At 44.9% G+C, this 20198-nt stretch overlaps 1 protein-coding gene across 8 annotated transcripts in view; it reads left to right on the forward strand.

Annotated features, from left to right (window-relative positions):
- LOC140618218 (signal-regulatory protein beta-1-like) overlaps positions 1 to 20176 on the forward strand; it is a 31692-nt gene extending 11516 nt beyond the window's left edge. The window contains exons 3-6 of one of the 8 annotated variants that reach the window (XM_072800353.1): positions 1070 to 1384; positions 6024 to 6317; positions 7078 to 7189; positions 19802 to 20161. In XM_072800353.1, coding sequence (XP_072656454.1) covers positions 1070 to 1384; positions 6024 to 6317; positions 7078 to 7189; positions 19802 to 19814 — 734 coding nt within the window. In that variant the 3' untranslated portion in view covers positions 19815 to 20161. Of the gene's footprint in view, positions 1 to 1069; positions 1385 to 6023; positions 6318 to 7077; positions 7190 to 7519; positions 8320 to 19801 lie in introns of those variants that run through there. The other 7 variants (XM_072800349.1, XM_072800351.1, XM_072800352.1 and 4 more) reach the window with 7 other exon arrangements.
- The last annotated feature ends 22 nt before the right edge of the window (positions 20177 to 20198 follow it).

The following is a 20198-nucleotide window of genomic DNA, read 5'->3' on the forward strand; positions in this document are numbered from 1 at the left end:
AAGAAAGATATAAAAACTGGGTTGGGGGGGAAGTTGTGCAAGAAAGGAAATGTAATAATGATATATTACATGGCCCAGTTGTGAACAATACTTCTTTGGTCATAAAATATAAATGCTGAATACTGATAAGATAAAAGATTTTGATGTGTCTATTATAGGAAGATGTAAGGGAAGGAAGTGTGACTGTTTGGTGGAGGGAGATATATGAGAGTTAAACCGTCATCTTCCATAGTAGTAGGTCTATTCATAATATATGAAACTGAAAAAAAAGACAAATAATGGTATAAGCATCTTATTTAGAAACACAGAGAGGGGGCACCTGGATGGCTTAGTTGGTTAAGCATCTGACTCTTCATTCCAGCTTGGGTCATGATCTCAGGTTCATGGGACTGAACCCTGTGTCAGGCTCCATGGTAAGTGTGGAGCCTGCTTGAGATTCTCTCTCTCCTTCTCCCTCTTGCCCCTCCCTGCTCACACTCATATTCTCTCTCTCTCTCTCTTTCTCAATAAAAGGGGAAAAAAAGAAAGAAAAAGGAAGAAGAAAGAAAGAAAGAAAGAAAGAAAGAAAGAAAGAAAGAAAGAAAGAAAGAAAAAAGAATGAAAAAAAGAAAGAAAGAAAGAAAGAAAGAAAGAAAGAAAGAAAGAAAGAATCCAAAGAATCAGCTAAAATACTTAAAAGTGGTTGGTCTGTACATTTTTTTCCTAGGAGAGGAGGCAAGGGATCTGATGTTTTTAATTCTATACCTTATATGACTTTTTAAACAATGTACTTTAGGAAGGGGGGGAGGGAAGGAGGTTGGGGAATGACAATTTCTGATTTGCATTTTAACACTATTGCCATGGTCTGATGTTGAGTGCAGACAGCAGGGTTGAGAAGCAGTCAGTGAGGCCAGTTGGCAAACTGTTAATGGTAAGAAGTGTCATAATAAAAATTACGCAGAGGAGAAGACTGGAGGTGAGAGTTTGGGGTGAGTGGAGCTGGGTGAACCCTAAGGGCGGGTATCGAACTAAAGAGTAACCTGCCATCTTTATTTCTCTCTCTTCTCTCTCAACTTTGCCTCAATCAAAGCTAAGCCCTCTTTTCCAGAGGTTTCTGGCCCCTCCAACAGGACCAGCACAGGCCAGATAGTGAATTTCACCTGCACGTCAACTGGCTTCTTTCCCAAAAACATACACCTGAAATGGTTTGAAAATGGCATGGAGCTTCCCGCCTTTCAGACCTTGGTCTTCCTGCTTGGAGATGCTGCATCCTACACTATCATCAGCATAGCCATGGTGACCCTTGACTTATCCTCACTCCACTCCCAGCTCACCTGCCAAGTGGCTCACAGTACATTGCAGAGCCCCCTCAGTAGGCACGTGAACATCTCCAAATTCCTCCAAGGTAAGGATCCCCCCACCCACCCAAATGGCCAACCCTTGCTGACCACTACAGGTTCCGTTTGGAGCACTTCACCTGCCTCCTCCCATTTATTCTTCATCAAACCTCTTGTAAGATAGGTATGAGGTTCCCTATCTTATAGGACCATCCTCTTCTTACAAGATGCCATGGTTAGGTACTTCTCTTTCAGAGCCCCCTTTGCTCTCTTATATTTGGGAGGTGGAAATTCATTCATTCATTCAACAAGTGTTTACTGAGCATCTGCTATGTGGCAACATTATTCTAGGTGCTGAGGATTCCATGGTAAACAGAACAGACCTAATTCTGCTCTACCAAGTTCACAGTCACATAAGCCCCATCAACAAGATGCAAAAACTGTACAGTTCTAACTTTTTTCTAAGATTTACTTATTAGAGAGAGGAGAAGCAGAGGGAGTAGGAGAGAGAAAATACCAAGCAGACTCTCTGCCAAGCCCAGAGTCTGATGAGGGGCTCGATCTCACGACCCTGAGATCATGACCTGAGCCAAAATCAAGAGTTGGATGCTTAACCAACTGAACCACCCAGGTGCCCCATATAGTTCTAACTTATAATATGTGCTATGAGAGAAAAGAACTGAGTATTAAGATAAATGAAAGCAGGAGAAATGTAGTTTACTAAGGAAATGCCTTTTTGGGGGAGCCACGGCAAAAAGATGAAAGGGGGTCCTCCAAGGAAAAGATGGAATGTTCCAGGCAGAGAAAACAGGGTGTGTAAAGGCCTTGTAATGGAGACTGGAAGCGAGACATGCCAGAGCAGAGTGGAGGAAGAGATCCATGTGATCAGAGCTCAGGGAAGCAGGGTGTGTGGAGAAGGAAGAGGCTGGAGAGAGAAGCAGGGACAAGACCACACAGCGCTTCAAGCCACAGCAAGGAAGTTTCCCCCTATTGCATTGTCCCTGCAAATTCCTAACACTATGGTGTAAACCACCACACCACCATCGCTTTGCTGCCAGTCGTTGGATTTGAAACCCACCCTGACATCAGGGGAGAGGACAACGCAGGAAGGAAATCACCCTCACTGGCCTTCACAAGGGTGTCTGCAAGGGATCTGCGCTCTCCTCAGTCACCACCCCACAGCAACCTCAGAGTGCAGAGACCCCACTCACCTCCTGTAGATGGGCACATCCCTTTCAGGGCTCTGGAGCCCCAGTGCTCCTTCTCTGTCTATTCCAGCCAGAGCAAAGCAAAGAGAAAACCCATTAACAGCATCACGGTCTCCACAGCAACCCTCCTCCTCACTGGAGACCATGTTTAGTACCAAGGTAAAGAGTTTAGCTCCTCATTTTGGAAATGCCTCCCTCCCTAAGTAGTAGTTTGCCCTTACATAGCCAAAAGATACCAGAGAATAAATAAATAAATAAATAAATAAATAAATAAATAAGGATACCAGAGAGTTCCAGCCTGGAAATGGAATTCTAGCCTCCACCTAGAGCATCCCAAAGAAGCTAGGTGTCCCTGCTTCACGCAGATGATGAAATCAAGTTGCAGGGAAGTAAAATGACTTGTCCAAGGTCACGTGGCTTTTAAGTTCATGAGATGGAATTTGAACTCAGTAATACGTCTCTTGGATGACCATGTCAGACCTCCCACACAACACAGATACCAGAGCAAGGCAGGGTCCCCCTTCCCCAAGAAAGGTGCTTTCATCATGGTCAGTACAAGATAGGCATTGTGCTGCTTTCTGCACTCTCTCCAAACCCCTGGTTCCCCGTCCTTCCCTATATCAATGAAGAGACACACCATCAACCCAACCATCTAAGCCAGAGACCTATTTTACCAAATCTATCACAAGTTCAACCAAATAGACTTCTCACGTCTCTCTGACCTCATCCATTTTACTGCCACTTCCCAGATTCATCCCCAAGTTCAAGTCAACATCATCCCTTACCTGGTCACCATAGCCCCTTCTCTCATATCTACCATTACCCTTGACAGTGCAGCCCCCAAGTTCCCAGCAGTCAAACGCATTTTATAAAGGAGGCAGATCTTGTCCCTTCTTTGCTTAAAACCCTTTGCTGGCTCACCACTGCTCTTACAAAAATAAAACAAAATAAAATCCTTATCAGCATGTTCAACAAAAATCTTTAAACATTTTTTTCATATACTCCGAGATAATTGTGAAGAACTATGTAGTTCCTTATGTATTTTAAGGTAACATCTAAAATAGTTCATCACGAGATGCCTGGGTGGCTCACTCAGTTAAGCATCTGCCTTTGGCTCAAGTTATAATCCCAGGGTCCTGGGATGGAGTCCCACATTGGTTCCCTGCTCAGTGGGGAGCCTGCTTCTCCCTCCCCCTCTGCCCCTCCCCCTGCTCCTGTTTTCTCTTTCTCTCTCTCTCTCTTTCCCTCTCTCTCTCTCTCTTAAATGAATAAAATCTTAGAAAATAAAATAAAATAAAATTGTTCATCACAGACTTAAATAGTTGCAAGGGCCAGAACCCCTGGGATATTTCTTTAAAAAAAAAAAAAGATTTTATTTATTCATGAGAGAGAGGGAGAGAGAGAGAGAGAGAGAGAGAGAGAGAGAGAGGCAGAGACACAGGCAAAGGGAGAAGCAGGCTCCATACTGGAAGCCCGATGTGGGACTTGATCCCAGGACTCCAGGATCACGCCCTGGGCTGAAGGCAGGCGCTAAACCACTGAACCACCCAGGGATCCCCCTCCCCTGGGATATTTCAAATGTTACATCTCTCTGAAGTGTTCAATGGAAAAGTAAAGTCATATTGCTTTGATTTCCACCATCATCCATTACAATAGACATAAACAAGCTCTTCTTGAATAATCAGAAATTTTATAATTTTCTTTTTACTTCCTAAATTTGTATTTCCATTCTAATTCCTGGGGAGAACTTTATCCTACTGTAAATATATTCTATATTTGAAAGTCCTTATTGACCACATCATCATACATATCATAGAGAACTATGAGAAAACATAGAACTACCACAAATATATATGTATTGAATATTGTATATAATAAATTGTATATATAACTTGTTATATAGAAAATTCAATATATATATAAATTGAATTTTTAAAATTGTTTCTTATGACCATAGGCTCTAAGTGTTAAAAAAAAATTCTTTTGGATTGAATTGCACAATCGATCAAAACAATCTAAGTATCTGACAAATTTTGACAAACAGTCATCAAAATAACCACTAAAATGTTATCGGAGATGCAGCTCAGTGAGCAAGATGGGGGAGGTTATGATGCTTTGATTAAAGTAGGCATTCTAGCCAGCAAGATTTTGAACTGTCCTTTTATTTTGTGTCCCAGAGTGTCACCCAAGGTCACTGCACCAGAGGTAGATTTGGGATGTGTGGCAGGAAGGTCTTCCCTCTGCAACAGTGGGAGAAGGACTGAGGAGCAGGAGCAAGAGGCAGGAGTAGGCAGTCTCAGGCAGATCAATTTCAGGAAAGAGTCATGTGAGGGCTCAGGAGCTGGAAATTAATTGTCTTAAACTACCAATGTATGGGCTCCTTAGGATGTTGTTATGTGCCCCCAGGAGCAAGTGTGTAGGACCAGTAAGTGCAGATAGTCTTCATGGCCAGTGGCTATGAATTTGGCTTCATCTCACTCATGCTCACCCTCACTCATTCTGATCATCTTTCTGCCCTTGGACACGCTAGGCTTCACCTCAGGACCTCTGCCCATGCCCTTCCCTCTACCTGAGAGGCACTTCCCTACATGTGGCCTCTCCCAGAGCCTTCCTTCCTCTGGCCCTCCACCAGTCCCTTTGCCTAATATTCCAGTTAGCAGGACTGCATAGCAAATTATTCCCAAACATATTCCAATTTTTCTAAACTTACTCCAAATCTCCCAAATTATTATGCTCACATATTCTGTAGGGCAAGAATTTGGAGAGGGCCTGGCAGAGATGGCTTATCTCTGCTTCATGATGTCTGGGACCTCACCTCAATGTTTCCAGGGCTGAGATCATCTCAAAACTGCTTCACTAACATGCCTGGCCATTGGTGCTGGCTATTGGCTTGGGGCTTCTGTTCTTTTTGACATTGGCCTCTCCTGATCATCTTTCCATGTGGGTTAGTTTGAGCATCCTTGTAGCTCCAAAAGTGAATGTCCCAAGAGTCCAAAGTGGAAGTCACACCAACTTTGATAACTGACCTTTGGAAATTACAGTGTCAGCTCTGCTATACTCTTCGTCAGGCAGTCACAAAGTCCCACCCAGATTCCAGGGCAGAAGTAGACTCCCTTTCCAATGGGGAATGGCAAGGTTCTGGAAGACATGTGGGGACTTGCTGTGGCCATTTTTGGAAAACACAATCTGCCACATGCAGTTAACTCCTATTCATCTCTCTTATTTCTGCTGAAAGGTCACTTCTTTCAGAAACTCTTCCCTAATATGCCCCATCTCCAGACCAGGTCAGGTGATCCTGTGTAGTTCTCAGAACCCGTATGAGGATCATGTCCCTGCTTTTCTCCTTCTATGTCCTTCATAGAAGAGCAGGAGCTCTGTGAGGCAGGGATAGTCTTGCTCGCTGCTCTATCCCAAGAACCAGGGTTGGAAAGCTAAGGATGCTCCTTGAACATCTTTTGCTTGAGGGAAGGAAGGAACAAAGGAAGGGCTGTTGTTTCAGTTATACCCACAGTGACTATATCAGCACACCAGGTTCCAAGCCTTCAGCTGGCCATACTCACTTGCCACATCCAAAGGTTCTACCCTGAAGTCATACAAAGCACCTGGCTAGAGATGAACAAAGGCCTTAAGGCCTGTGAGGCTTCCGTGCTCACCAAGAACCCAGATGGCACATTCAACCAAGACAGTCATATCCTGGTCTACACCTCTGAGGACAAAGCACAGCTCACCTGCCAAGTGTGGCAAGAGGCCCAGCCACCAGTCCAGGCCAGCATGCAACTGAGTGAGTTCAGAGGTGAGCCAGCATGTTGGGGTGAGTAGGGGGGGAATAACCAAGCAGTGAAAGGTCCAGACCTGGACACCAACAGGCCAGGTTCATATGATGGCTCTGCCATGTCTGTCATGCGTGACTTTAAGGAAGTCACTTCACCTTCCTGTAACTCAGTTCCTTCATCTATAAAATGGGACAGGGCAGCCCGGGTGGCTCAGTGGTTTAGCGCTGCCTCCAGCCCAGGGTGTGATCCTGGAGACCCAGGATCAAGTCCCATGTCAGGCTTCCTGCATGGAGCCTGCTTCTCCCTCTGCCTGTGTCTCTGACTCTCTTTGTATGTCTCTCATGAATAAATAAATAACAATCTTCTTTAATAAATGGGACAGCAATTAGAGCAACCTCTGCTGAGGGTGCTGTTTGGTCCCAGAGGCTGCTGCCTGCTTTCATCACCCAGCTGGATCCTGACTGCACACTTCTGGCACCAGCTCTTCCAGTGAATAGCTAAATTCATCTGAACTATCTTCCCCCATTTTCACCCACCCTGTCCAAAGCCATTGGGATTCAACAATTACCGAGCACCTATTAGGGTGCTCTCATTTGATACCGAGACATCCTGAGGTACGTTTTATCATCCCCATTTTAAAGATTATGAAATGAGGCTTAGAGAGGTGAGGGGATTCCTTCTCCGGCTGAGTCTTGAGACCGGAGTCTTAGGTGAGGCTAGGCCTGCCTAAGGGTTGAGAGGTGAGAGCCGGAAGCCAAGTTCGTCCCCATATCTTTCCAGAAGCCAGAGCATTCAGCGCCCCCTCTGGGACCCTCATCCTGCTTGGCTGGAAGTTGTTTTCCCTCACTGCACTTTGCACCATCTGTGTCCTCAAGAGGAGATTCCCTTCCAGGTAAGGGGGACCTCAGAGAGAGGTTGGGTTTCCAGGGGCAGGGATACTCCAGGCCAACAGGGGGCACTGTGAGAAGAAGCCATTTCATACCGACCTTGAAGGTATGTGGAATCCAGAGTGTCTCTAAGAACTGTGCCCCAATCCTTTCAATCTTCCCCTCTGCCCCTCACAGTTCCAGGCTGAAGATGCACAAAGATGCAGGCTTCCCTGTTCTGGGCAGGGGTAGCACCCCAGGAAGGATACTTAATATGGAAACTACACTCTTGGGGTGATCTATGATGAGAAGCCTGAGAACAAGGGCTTTGCCCCAGCTCCCTGCTTCCCCTACAGGTCACAGGTACCACAAGGCCCTCCACAGTGACACAGGAGCCTCAGTCCCTCCTGTTTTATTTAGGAGAACTGATCCAGGAACAGCACTTGCCATGAAGCCTGCAGCCACTACCAAAGCTTCTCCTGTCCCACCAGCCTCCTGAGACCTGTCTAGCTCTGGCTGTCCCTCCCTGTCTCCTGCAGCCCACAGAAAGGATGAGAGCCTGGACTGGGAAAGGCTGAGAGGTAGCCTTTCACATCCTATGGACAGCAGTTTCTCTGGGGATTCTGGGCATGAAGTCCATTACCCTGAGCAAGAAATCCAGAAGAGGCAAATTAAGCTCCTACCCAGGGAGGCACACAAACCTGCAATTCTGAAGGCCCCTCCCAGACTCCTCAAGGAAAGCCTGTTGTGCATGAGACCTTTACAGCTCCATCATTAAAATGTTATAAGAAACATCTATGGCCAATAAACATATAAAGAGATGTCCAATCTCATTAGTAATTGGGAAAAACCAAAGCAAAACCACCCTGAGACACCACTTGCTCCCTACATAGAAAAAATAAAGAAGCCATTGACTCTTTCTCATGTTGCTGATGGGTATGTCAAGTGGCACAGCTGCTTTTGGAAAACAGCTTGGAAAATTTGAACTTGAACATTCACATACTCCATAACCTGCTATTTCTGCCTTTGAGTTATATATATCCCAAAGAAACTCTTTCACATGTGCTCCAGGAGGTATATTCAAGTATATATATATATGTGTGTGTGTGTGTGTGTGTGTGTGTGTGTGTGTTAGCATGGTTTCAAATTAGAAAAACCTGACAAAACAATCCAAATGTACAGCCACAGGATGATGGGCAAATAATTTAGTATAATCACAGAACGGAATGTTATAGAGCAATAAAAGTGGATGAACTATAGCTGCATACAGTAATGTGGATAAATCTTAGCAAAAACAATACTAGGAGTGAATAAGACCTAAAAGATTTCATACAGCATGATATTATGTTTCTAAAGCTAAAAACAGCTAACAAATGGTTTTTAGGGATACATATAAATATTATAAACCCATATTTTTTCAAAATAGATGAACTCAAGATTTTTTAAATATTTTATTTATTTACTCATGAAAGACAGAGAAAGAGATAGAGAGAGAGGGAGAGAATGGTAGAGACACTGGCAGAGGGAGAAGCAGGCTCCATGCAGGGAGCCCAATGTGGGACTCGATCCCAGGACTCCAGGATCACGCCCTGGGCCGAAGGCAGACACTAAACCACTGACCCACCCAGGCATCCCTGAACTCAAGATTTTAAATGGTAGCCTGAGGTAGGGGAAGGGAAAAAGATGAAAAAGGTGGTTATGTATAGGTAGTTGGAAGTTAATATCAGGATTCTAGCTTCCATTCTGAGTGATAGCTTCATGAATGTGTATATCATTATAAATTTAAAAATAGAATAACAGTGTAAGTTGATAAATAGATATGTCAGTAGATAGGTAGATGGACTGATTATTGGAAGGAAGGGATGGAGGGAGAGAGTATATGGATGGATAGATGGGTAAGTAGATTAATAAAAGAGGGTCATGCATGGATCAATGATGAGTGTGTCATGAAGCTAGAATTATGATAGGTATAATTCTATGTACTTAAGATCCAAAGGAAAAATAAATGGAAAGACAATACCTAAAGAGCCCCCAAGTTCCCTTCCTATTATGACATTTATGAATCCACATTAGGAGGAGAGCATAGTCACCCCAGGTCCAGCACTTCACATACAGTCCTATTTATACTAGTCCCACAAGATGTGCACCATTCCCCAATTTGCAGGTGAGGGATCTGAAGAAACCTACTCAGTATGACTCAGATAACACATTATGGAACCAAAAAAATTCAGACTCAAACCCAGCTTTACTCGGTGGTTTCCAGGGAGCTATACTGCCTACTGTCTATGGGCAGATGGGGAGACTTTAACTCATCATCATTCTACTGCTTCCCAATCTTTCAGTCCTGTGTTCTACACTAAATCCCACTCTGTACCTCTATAGGGAACAGAAAGGAAGGACACCTGCACTTTTCCAGTCGTGGAGTGGATCTAGGGTTAGTCCTTAGTCCCAAAACAGCCCTGGGAGCCTCGGTGTCCATCAAAAGATGAATGGATAAAGATGTGGTCTATGTATACAATGGAATATTACTCAGCCATTAGAAACGACAAATACCCACTATTTGCTTCGACATGGAGGGACCTGGAGGGTATTATGCTGAGTGAAATAAGTCAATCGGAAAAGGACAAACAGGGATCCCTGGGTGGCGCAGCGGTTTGGCGCCTGCCTTTGGCCCAGGGCGCGATCCTGGAGACCCGGGATCGAATCCCACATCGGGCTCCCTGCATGGAGCCTGCTTCTCCCTCTGCCTATGTCTCTGCCTCTCAATCTCTCTCTGTGTGACTATCATGAATAAATAAATAAAATCTTTAAAAAAAAAAAAAAAAAGGAAAAGGACAAACATTATATGGTCTCATTCATTTGGAGAATATAAAAATTAGTGAAAGGGAATAAAGGGAAAGGAGAGAAAATGAGTGAAAATATCAGTGAAGGTGACAAAACATGAGAGACACCTACCTCTGGGAAATGAACAAGGAGTAGTGGAAGGGGGGTTGGGGTGACTGGGTGATGGGCACTGAGGGGGGCACTTGGCGGGATGAGCACTGGGTGTTATGCTATATGTTGGCAAATTGAACTCCAATTTAAAAAAAAAAAAAAAAGAAAAGAAATGGCCCTGGTAAAGATCTGGGGGAGGAAGTGTAGGCCAACTTCTGGAAAAAGGCTCTCTATAGAAAGATCAATATACCTAGGGGAAATAGGCATCCTACTGCGTTTGTTTCACTGTGGCCTTGAATCTTTGTAGTCACAGAGTTGGAGGGGCTGAACCCCAAACTACATTACCCCTCAGACATGAATCTCCTCTTCAACAATTTCTACTCACAGTAGAGCAGCTTCCACTTCAATATCCCCATCCCCAGCCTCTCATGCTGGGAGCTCTGGGTTGCCCTGGCCTCCTTGCCCCATAGCTCCCCGCCCCCCACCCCCACCCCCAGAAGCAGGGCCAGGAGAAGGATGAAACAGTAAAGTGCCTAGGGAGCAAGCAAAATTTAGAGACACTCTCTGGGTTCATCAAGGACAGCAAAGACTTGCCACGTCATATTTTGTGTCCTAGACACCCTGGGTACCAAGTCCCATGACTTCTCCGTCCTGTCCATCTTCACATTGCTCAGACCCCAATCAGCATGTACCTAGGTCACACAAATAGCCTCCTCAAGATTCTCACTCTAGAGTCTCCAATCCATATACTACACAGACCTCAGAATGGTCTTTGCCAAACATTTGCTCAAAAATTTCGGATATCCGGGCAGCCCTGGTGGCTCAATGGTTTAGCTCCGCCTTCGGCCCGGGGTGTGATCCTGGAGACCCGGGATCCAGGCCCAAGTCGGGTTCCCTGCATGGAGCCTGCTTCTCCTTCTGCCTGTGTCTCTGTCTCTCTCTCTCTCTCATGAATAAATAAATAAAATCTTAAAAAAAAAAAAAAGAAAAGAAAATTTCAGGTATCCATTATAGTTCAATTTTAAAAATACATTAAAAAAAACAATTTCAGATAGTTCCTCAATCGAAGTCCTACCTCGAGAAGGTGACAGTGACTATCCCAGTGTCTCATACCTTGACACTAGAGGGAAAAGGAAGCTGTCAGAAGAGTCCCAGCTTGAACATAAATAAAGATGCCTCTTCCTTTCAGAGAAAGCTCATGTCCTGAGCAAGCCAGAGCTTCCACACAAATAATGCCTCATTGCAAAGAAGATAATGCCTTCACTTATCTCACAAACATTACTGAGTTTATACTCTGTAGCAGGCACTGTTTCAACACAGAGGAAACACTGGTGAACACTGGTAGGGATGGTCCCTACCTTTGTGGAGTTTACAGTCAAATGAGGACAGTTACAAAGAAGGAAAAGAGGGAAGGACAATGGGGGGAAGATGTCAGGGAGGAAGGGAGGAAGGGAGAAGTTAGTAAGGAAGGAAGAAGAATGTGATACGTGTCCTGAAGAAAATAAAGGGGTGCACAAATACTGCAGATTGCAATGACAGCTCCACGGAATCAGGAATTAAGTGGTAGCTATCTAGAAAGAATAGTAGAGGTGCGCCTGGGTGGTTCAGTCAGTTAAGCTTCTGCCCTCAGCTCAGGTCATGATCCTGGGGGTCCTGGGATTGAGCCCCTGGGATTGGGCTCCCTGCTCAGTGGGGAGTCTGCTTCTCCCTCTGCCCCTTATCCCACTCATGCTCTTTCTCTTACTTGCTCTCTCTCTCGCAAATAAATAGGTAAAATCTTAAAAGAAAGACAGAAAGAACAGTATTGAAAGCCTTTCTGGGGGATCCCTGGGTGGCGCAGCGGTTTGGCGCCTGCCTTTGGCCCAGGGCGCGATCCTGGAGACCCGGGATCGAATCCCACGTCGGGCTCCCGGTGCATGGAGCCTGCTTCTCCCTCTGCCTGTGTCTCTGCCTCTCTCTTTCTCTGTGACTATCATAAATAAAAAAATAAAAATTTAAAAAAAAAAAAAAAAAAGAAAAAAAGAAAGCCTTTCTGAAAAGGGAATATTTGAGCTGCTATCTGAAAGTTGCCAGAGCCTGGGGAAATAAACTCCTGTTATCAGAACCCATTGCACCAAGACCTAAGCTATGAAGGAATTTGGAACCTCCCCTGAAGGAGGAGCAGGCCAGTGGGGCTGGCATTGGAGAGTAGTGGGACATGGAGCAATGCTGAGGAGATGGGCAGGAGACAATCACACAGGGCTGTTGGCCATGATGGGGGTTTGAATTTCACTCAAAAAAGAAAGGAAAGACATTAGAGAGTTTTAATCCACAGAATAAATTATAAGATCAGATATACATTTTTAGAAATCACTATGACTCCTAGGAAAGCAAGTTTTGAACATCTTAAATGAACATGTTAAATACAATGTTTGTTCATCATCCAAGTGCCAATGTTGAGTAGGCAGATGAACATATAGGTCTTAGGTTCAATAGAAGGGTCAGAGCTGGAGAGATATTTTTAGAGTCATGGGGTCTGTAAAGCTGGTTGCTAGGGCAGCTTTTTCTTCTCCATCCTTCTTGCCTCCTAAAAGTCCTTGGACACAACATAGACTCTAGGCTCTGGTACAAAAGGAGTACCCATAGGCATGACTTGGAAAGGGGAGCAGAAGGACAAAATATTTCATCTATCATGATGGCAGGATTGTATATATTTTTTCTTTTGCATTTTCATATGATCTCTGCTGGGGCTGAGAATGTCCCCCTTCTCTTATCACCCTGGGCTAGCCTGGTGACTCTCGATAATCTCACTGGACACTGGGGAGAGGAACGCTAAGAAATAACATATAAGAAAAATATTCACAAGTGGGCAGTGAAACAGCTGAGAGATGCTGACACACATCCTGATCAAGCTGAGCTGGAAAAGCTCCTGATACACCTAGTCCAACCTTTCCTCCCAACCCCCTGCTGACAAACAGGGAAGTTGTGTGTGTCTTGGAGAAATTAGGTAACATGATTAACCTAATGCAACTAAATTTTGATGCAACTCTCAAGCCACCATTCCAAGTGTGCAAAAAGTATTACATTGGGGGGGTGCACCTGGGTGGCTCAGTCGGTTAACCATCTGACTTTGGCACAGGTCATGATCTCAGGGTTCCGGTACTGAGCCCCGCATCAGGCTCCACACTCAGCAAGGAATCTGCTTGTCCCTCTCTCACTCATGTTCTATCTCTCTCTCTCTCAAATAAATAAATAAAATCTTTTTTATTAAAGTATTACATTTTTTAACTTTTCCATGATTTAACATAATATTTATTTTAAGCACCCTTTCCAGGGACTTAATCTTGATATTCAGGTTATCCTCCATCAAATCAGGCTTCCCTCAATCTCTCCATCCCCAGTAGTATCTAAGTTGCCTCTGTGACTTCAGTCTATGCCAGCATGTGCTAGCACGTCCATCACCCTGTGCTAACTTTAACTACAGACATACAAGGGACCCTAGAATTAACTTTTTCCTGATCTCAGGGCTTCCCTACATCTGCTGGCTTTCAGCTTTGCCCACAATCCTCCTCAGCACATTAGAAAATCTGGCTACTCTGGGACCCCAGGAAACTCTGCAGGGTGGTTTCAAGTCCTCTCCACTCAGGCAAAGCACATATCCAGATCTGTTCTTCCACTGCCGGGCCAGACCGGGGCAGGAACTCCACAAGTCATGTCACCAAGAAGGAAGGCCTGAGTCCTGACTCTCCAATCCATCCAAATTGGAGCTGTGGTTTTCAGGAGGAGCAGGTCACAGGACCCTTCCCAGAACCCCACCAGTGTTTGTTACCTCCATCTCCCATCCTCTCCCCGACAGATGGGGCAATGTTGCAAAGTCTCAGAAATGTGTATAAGGGGATGGGAGGAAATAGGGACAGACTGCCTCTACAGGAGACTGTGTTTTACCAAACTTTCACATCTTTCATCTGGAGCTCAGCTTTGGAAACTCAAAGATGAATTTATGCTCTATTTCTGCAATGACAATCTCCCTTGAGACCGATGCATTACATTTACCTGTGCCCAACTTGGCCACGATAAAGTACAGAACATTGAGAGAAAGGCATCAGTAAAGAACTGGGCTGCAGAGCTCTGCAGTGACACCAACAGGCACATTTTATGACTACATTGTCAGAAGTTTATACATACAGAACATGAAAGACTCCTAACTCTGGGAAACGAACTAGGGGTGGTGGAAGGGGAGGTGGGCAGGGGGTGGGGGTGACTGAGTGACGGGCACTGAGGTGGGCAATTGACAGGATGAGCACTGGGTGTTATTCTATATGTTGGCAAGTTGAACACCAATAAAAAATAAATTTATTTTAAAAATCACAAAATAAAATAAAGTCCAATGCATCTCAACTCTGAATATATACCATTGAACTGTGCACTCTAAACAGGTGAACTTTATGCTGGGTCAGTTATAGCTCAATACGTATATAAAAAGATGAAAAGGCTACAACAATGTGGGGATATTGTATAAAGTTATTTAGTTTCTTTTCTTTTTTTTAAATAAACATCAATTTGACTTTACGGGAAAATATCTAATGCATCCAAACACATAAAACATCAATTTTCTCAACCACACAAAACACCAAATCTCTATGTGCCTTGTTCCTACAAATTTCCAACACTCTTCCATTATTAAAATGTGGGAAGAGAGAAAATAATGTGTTCCATGAAAAACAGTTGGAGGGGCAGCCCAGGTGGCTCAGCAGTTTAGCGCCACCTTTAGCCCAGGGCCTGATCCTGGAGACCCGGGATGGAGTCCCATGTTGGGCTCCCTGCATGGAGCCTGCTTCTCCCTCTGCCTGTGTCTCTGCCTGTGTGTGTGTGTGTGTGTGTGTGTGTGTGTGTGTGTGTGTCATGAATAAATAAAAATCTTATAAAAAAAAGAGCCTACGGAATGGAAGAAAAAATTTGCAAATCATGTATCTATAAGGGGTTAATATCTAGAACACATAAGAAGCTTACACAAATCAGGGCAGCCCGGGTGGCTCAGCAGTTTAGTATCGCCTTCAGTCCAGGGTGTGATCCTGGAGACCTGGATCGAGTCCCATGTCAGGCTTCCTGCATGGAGCCTGCTTCTCCCTCTGCCTGTGTCTCTGCCTCTCTCTCTCTCCCTCTCTCTCTCTCTCTCTCATAAATAAATAAATAAATAAATAAATAAATAAATAAATAAATAAAATCTTAAAAAAAAAAACTTACACAAATCAACAAGAATAACCTGATGAAAAATGGGCAAGGATAAGGATTTGAAAAAACATTTCTCTGAAGAAGACATACAAATAGCCAACAAGCATATGAAAACAGATGATCAACATCTCCAAGCAGAAATGTGAATCAAAACCGCCATGAGCTAGCTACCCTCTCCCATCTATGAGGATGGCCACTATTTAAAGGGACAGAAGTGTAGGTGAGGATGTGAAGAAATTGGAACCCTGTACACCATGGCTGAGAATGAAAAATGGAAAACCAGTCAGGCAGTTGCGTTACAAAAAAGAAAAAAAAAAAAGCAGCAACTGTTCACAACCCTTTCGGGGAACTTCCCCAGGGTAATCTGAAACTGGCCTCCAAAAGCACAGAGGGCAGGGAAAGACCAAAGAAACAGGGAGGCCACTCCAGACTGGTAGACAGCAGGTTTGTTTGTTTGTTGTTTGTTTGTTTGTTTAGAGCACAAAAGGGGGTGTGGCGCAGAGGGAGAGAGAGAGAAAATCTTAAGCAGGCTTCATGCCCAGAGCTAAGCAAAAGGAAATTACATACAAGACTTGTCTCGGGTGGCAGGAGATGAATGGATCCCCTCATCCCACTGTCCAATCTTCAAAGTTTCTATAGTGGCTTTAACTGGTTCAGTCACATATGCCTTACAAATGTTACCATCACATTACTATCTCAAGGCTATGTCCTTGGAGCAGCTTCTGGAAGCAGGAAAGGCAAGTGGAGCCCATACTCCAAGGACAGGGGGAGGTATGGAGCTTCCCAGTGCCCAGGTCCAGCTCACAGGTCAATGGATGGCCACATCTGTCCAATGATCTTCCCCAACATCCTGGAAACACGCACCTGCTGTCTGCTTGGGTAGCTCACACTCCCATTGAACTGCCATTTGCCATGGACAGAATATTTGTGTCCTCCTCAAATTCTTAAGTTGAAGTCTAACTCCCAGTGTGATGGTGTTAGGAGGTGGAGCCTTTGAGAGGTAACTAGGTCATGAGGGTGTAGTCCTCAGGAAAGGGATCTGTGCCCTTGTAAGAAGAGGCAGGTCACAGTTTGCTGCTCTCACACAACTGTCAGGGCTTTTACACAGAGATTGAATGGGAAGGAACAAGAAAGATCCTTCTATGTCTCATGGTGGTTATTACACAGGTGTATCCAGATATATAAAGTCTAAAAATTCAGTGAGCCGTGCACAATACTTGTGCACATGCATATAGTACTATGTGTGTGATACCTCATAAACCTTCAAACAACACCAATGAGCATGTCATGGGATTTGACATAAAATAGGACAAGGAACAAGAAAGGCAAACCAAGCCAAGGACAGGACAAGTTGCAAATAGTAGAAAGTCAGATTCAAGGACCTCAGAGGCTTCAGTATTAATGAGATATCAAATCATCCCAAATGATGAGAATGGCAAAAATCATACTGGTTGACTTTCAAGGTTAGGCCATAAAAAAACATGCATCCTTGTTTGTTTCCTGGAGAAATGTGGGATTTGGCGCTTACAGACCATTGGAAATCCTCACTGCCTTAGCTCCCAAGCTCACTGCTAGCACCTGGAGAATCAGGAATCTGCAAGATGCCCGGGAAGCGCCACCAGTGATGACAGCTGCCTGTGGTTTACAGGTGGTTTATGGAGGGGAGCCTGGGGACCCCTGCAACCTTCATGTTCACCATCTGCTGATGCTCCGCATCTGCCTCTCTCCATTTCTAGAGGGGAAACCATGCCTCTCCTCACTCAGTTTCTAAATCTAATGCAAACACCTCCCCTGGGCAGAACCTAATCCAGAGCAATGCTGGCAAAGAGCTCTGGAAAAATGGGATTCTGAGAAAGAGGAGAACAGAGAAAGGAATGGAGATAAAGCCTGATCACAAGAACACCAATATTGCTGCTTTTTAAATTGGTGTTTGTTTTTAAACTGGCATTTCTTCGATTGCCTAGGAGATTGAATGTTTTCCCTAGACTTGCTTACTACATTTTTCGTTTTGCAGTAAACATTGAAGAAGCTGTAGTTTTAACAAAGTTTCATTTTTCTTTGGTGGGTGGGGAGAAAAACAAAAGCCAGGATAAGTATAGATGTATTTTGGGACGCCTGGGTGGTTCAGTAGTTAAGCATCTGCCTTTGGCTCAGGGCCTGATCCTGGAGTCCCGGGATCAAGTCCCACACTGGGCTCCCTGCATAGAGCCTGCTTCTTCCTCTGCCTATATCTCTGCCTCATGCTCTCTCTGTGTCTCTCATGAATAAATAAAACCTTTTTTTAAAAAAGTATAGATGTGTTTCATTCAAGCACCTGTTGAAAATACATTGGGCTAACTCCTCCAGCTAGTTACAATCACTGCCTGTGACTGCCCAGCACCCTGACCCTTGCTGAACCCTTATGGGGAGCCATTGCCCCTCCCCCTGCTGTGTGTGGGTCCATGTTACAGATAAGTGGGGACAGGACTAATTTTTTTTAAGATTTATTTATTTATTTATTATAGACATAGAGAGAGAGTCAGAGACACAGGCAGAGGGAGAAGCAGGCTCCATGCCCGGAGCCCGATGCGGGATTTGATCCTGGGACTCCAGGATCGCACCCTGGGCGAAAGGCAGGCGCTAAACCGCTGAGCCACCCAGGGATCCCCCAGGACTAATATTTTTGAAGCACTTTCTTGTGCATTTCTCCCTCTCCCAGGAGTCAGGTTCCTTGCTGTGTAGCTCTGTCCCTTACCAAAGCTAGAGCCTGAGATTTGTTGCCTGGGGAAGGGGGCCAGGAAGGCAACTAGCTAGAACAAAGATCATGTGTTCAGGAGAGGGCTGAGGTTAGGAAAGTCCCTGCAGAGGAAAAGAAGGGGAATGCCCCCCCTTAGGACTTTAGTGAAGGGTGGTGAGAAAAAGAGGGAGAAGAACAGGCGTTGAGACACCAGGGGCCCCGGCACCCCCATGCCCTGGGGTCAGAACTCAGGGCAGGGGATGGAGTAATAGAAACCCCAGCTATGTTTAGAGATTCCTAGAGCAGAAAGGACCATGGCCTGGCTTTCTAGGGTATCCAGGGGGCCACAGGGGCCATGTCCAACCTGGCTTCTGAGAAATAGATCAAAAAGAGTGCAGGACTTGAAAGTTCCAAAAGTGGTAACCATAGCCGAACCCCAAGGAAGGTGATATCTGGGAGCCCTATAAAGGAGATTTTGAATCCTGTGAATTCTCCACCCTGTAGATGCCCGTGGTAGGTAAATTACCAGAATGTTCACCATTCTTTTTTTTTTTAAGATTTTTATTCATTTATTCATGAGAGACACAGAGAGAGAGAGGCAGAGACATAGGCAGAGGGTAAAGCAGGCTCCCTGCGGGGAGCCCAATGAAGGACTCGATCCCAGGACCCCGGGATCATACTCTGAGCCAAAGGCACTCAACCACTGAGCAACCCTGGTGCCCTGTCCACAATTCTCTACCCCTTCCCTACATCCACACCCTTGGCAATATGATTTTGCAGCTCCTTCTATCAAGAGGTGCGATCTGCCTTCCATCCCTTCTATCTGATCTGGTCTGTGATTTGCTTCAGCCAAAAGAATGTGGCAGGAGTGACACTTCTGTGATCTTGCAACTTCTGCTCTCTCCATACACTGCCCCTCTCATGTGAACAAGCCAGACTAGCCTCCTGGAGAATGAGAGACCACGTGGAAGAGAGCTGAGGGGGTCCAGGCGATAGTCAGCCAACCGCAGCAGCAGTCACCTCGCCAGCCTGCTGCTAATTTCAAATGCAGCAGCGATCCTAGCCAAAACCAGCTGCAATGAGAACCTTGGAGCTGAGCCCAGGCAAAATTGTCAACTCATAGAGTCACCAGTTAAATAAATGGTTATTGTTTTAGACCATTGCATTTTGGGGGTGGTCTGTTACACAGCGATAGCTAACCAATACACTACTTTACCTATTAAAATAAATAAAATTAATTTTAAGTAACTCTCGAGAAGAAAAGAAATAGTGGAAAAGGAAACCAGGCAGATGTGCAGGCGATTTAAAAGCTCCCCTGGGAGAATGACACGGAGGGGCTAAGGGGCTGATGGAATCTTCTAGGGCTATGGTTAGTTCAAAGAGGCTCCAATATCTAGGTGTCCTAAAAAGCAGAACAAGCAGAAAGAGCAATGGGATTTAGAAGACAGGACCAGCCACACCTCAGGAGACCCTGTACAAAGTGCTCAGGGGCCAGGCCAGACTGACCTCCCCATAGCAGACACCAGGCCCTGAGACAGAACTCAGACCCAAGGCCCACCACTCTGCCCGGAAAGAAACTTTAGCCTTTTCTACACCCAAGACCACCTGAAGTAAGAAGGAGGAAGGGAAGCATTGGAAGCTTGAGGGGTTTTTTCTTTTCTTTTTTTTTTTCAGAAAAAAAAATAACAGAGTTAAACTAACTCAGAGAATGATGGCAGCATATACAATGCTCACTCCACCTCATACATGCAACCATATTTTTATTCCTGTCTTACAGATCAGGAAACTGAGGCACAAAGTGCTCAAATGATAGTCATGATGGATAAAGCCACAATTTGAGCCCAGACACTGCTGCTGAAGAGACTAACAGAACTCTGAAGATCCTGGGATTGCTTTAATTGGCAAATATAAGTAAGCTTTCCTTCCTGACAACCAGGATGATAGGGGGTCCCGAGGAAGTTACAGAAAGTTAAAATGCCACGAACACAATTTTTTATATGATCTGGGTGTGTTACATTTGGACCCCAGGAAATGAAGGTTTCAAGAGTTTCCTACTATTAAACATTTAGGAATGGGGTTGTGCCTTCCCCACACTGTCGAAAGGACACTTGCTTTATAATAATAAATCCTTCTTCTTACGCAAATGCCACCTCTCCTCCTTCCTGCATATCATG

The sequence above is a fragment of the Canis lupus genome, chromosome 26 (assembly GCF_048164855.1).
Source record: "Canis lupus baileyi chromosome 26, mCanLup2.hap1, whole genome shotgun sequence".
In the NCBI taxonomy this organism is placed as follows: Eukaryota; Metazoa; Chordata; class Mammalia; order Carnivora; family Canidae; genus Canis; species Canis lupus.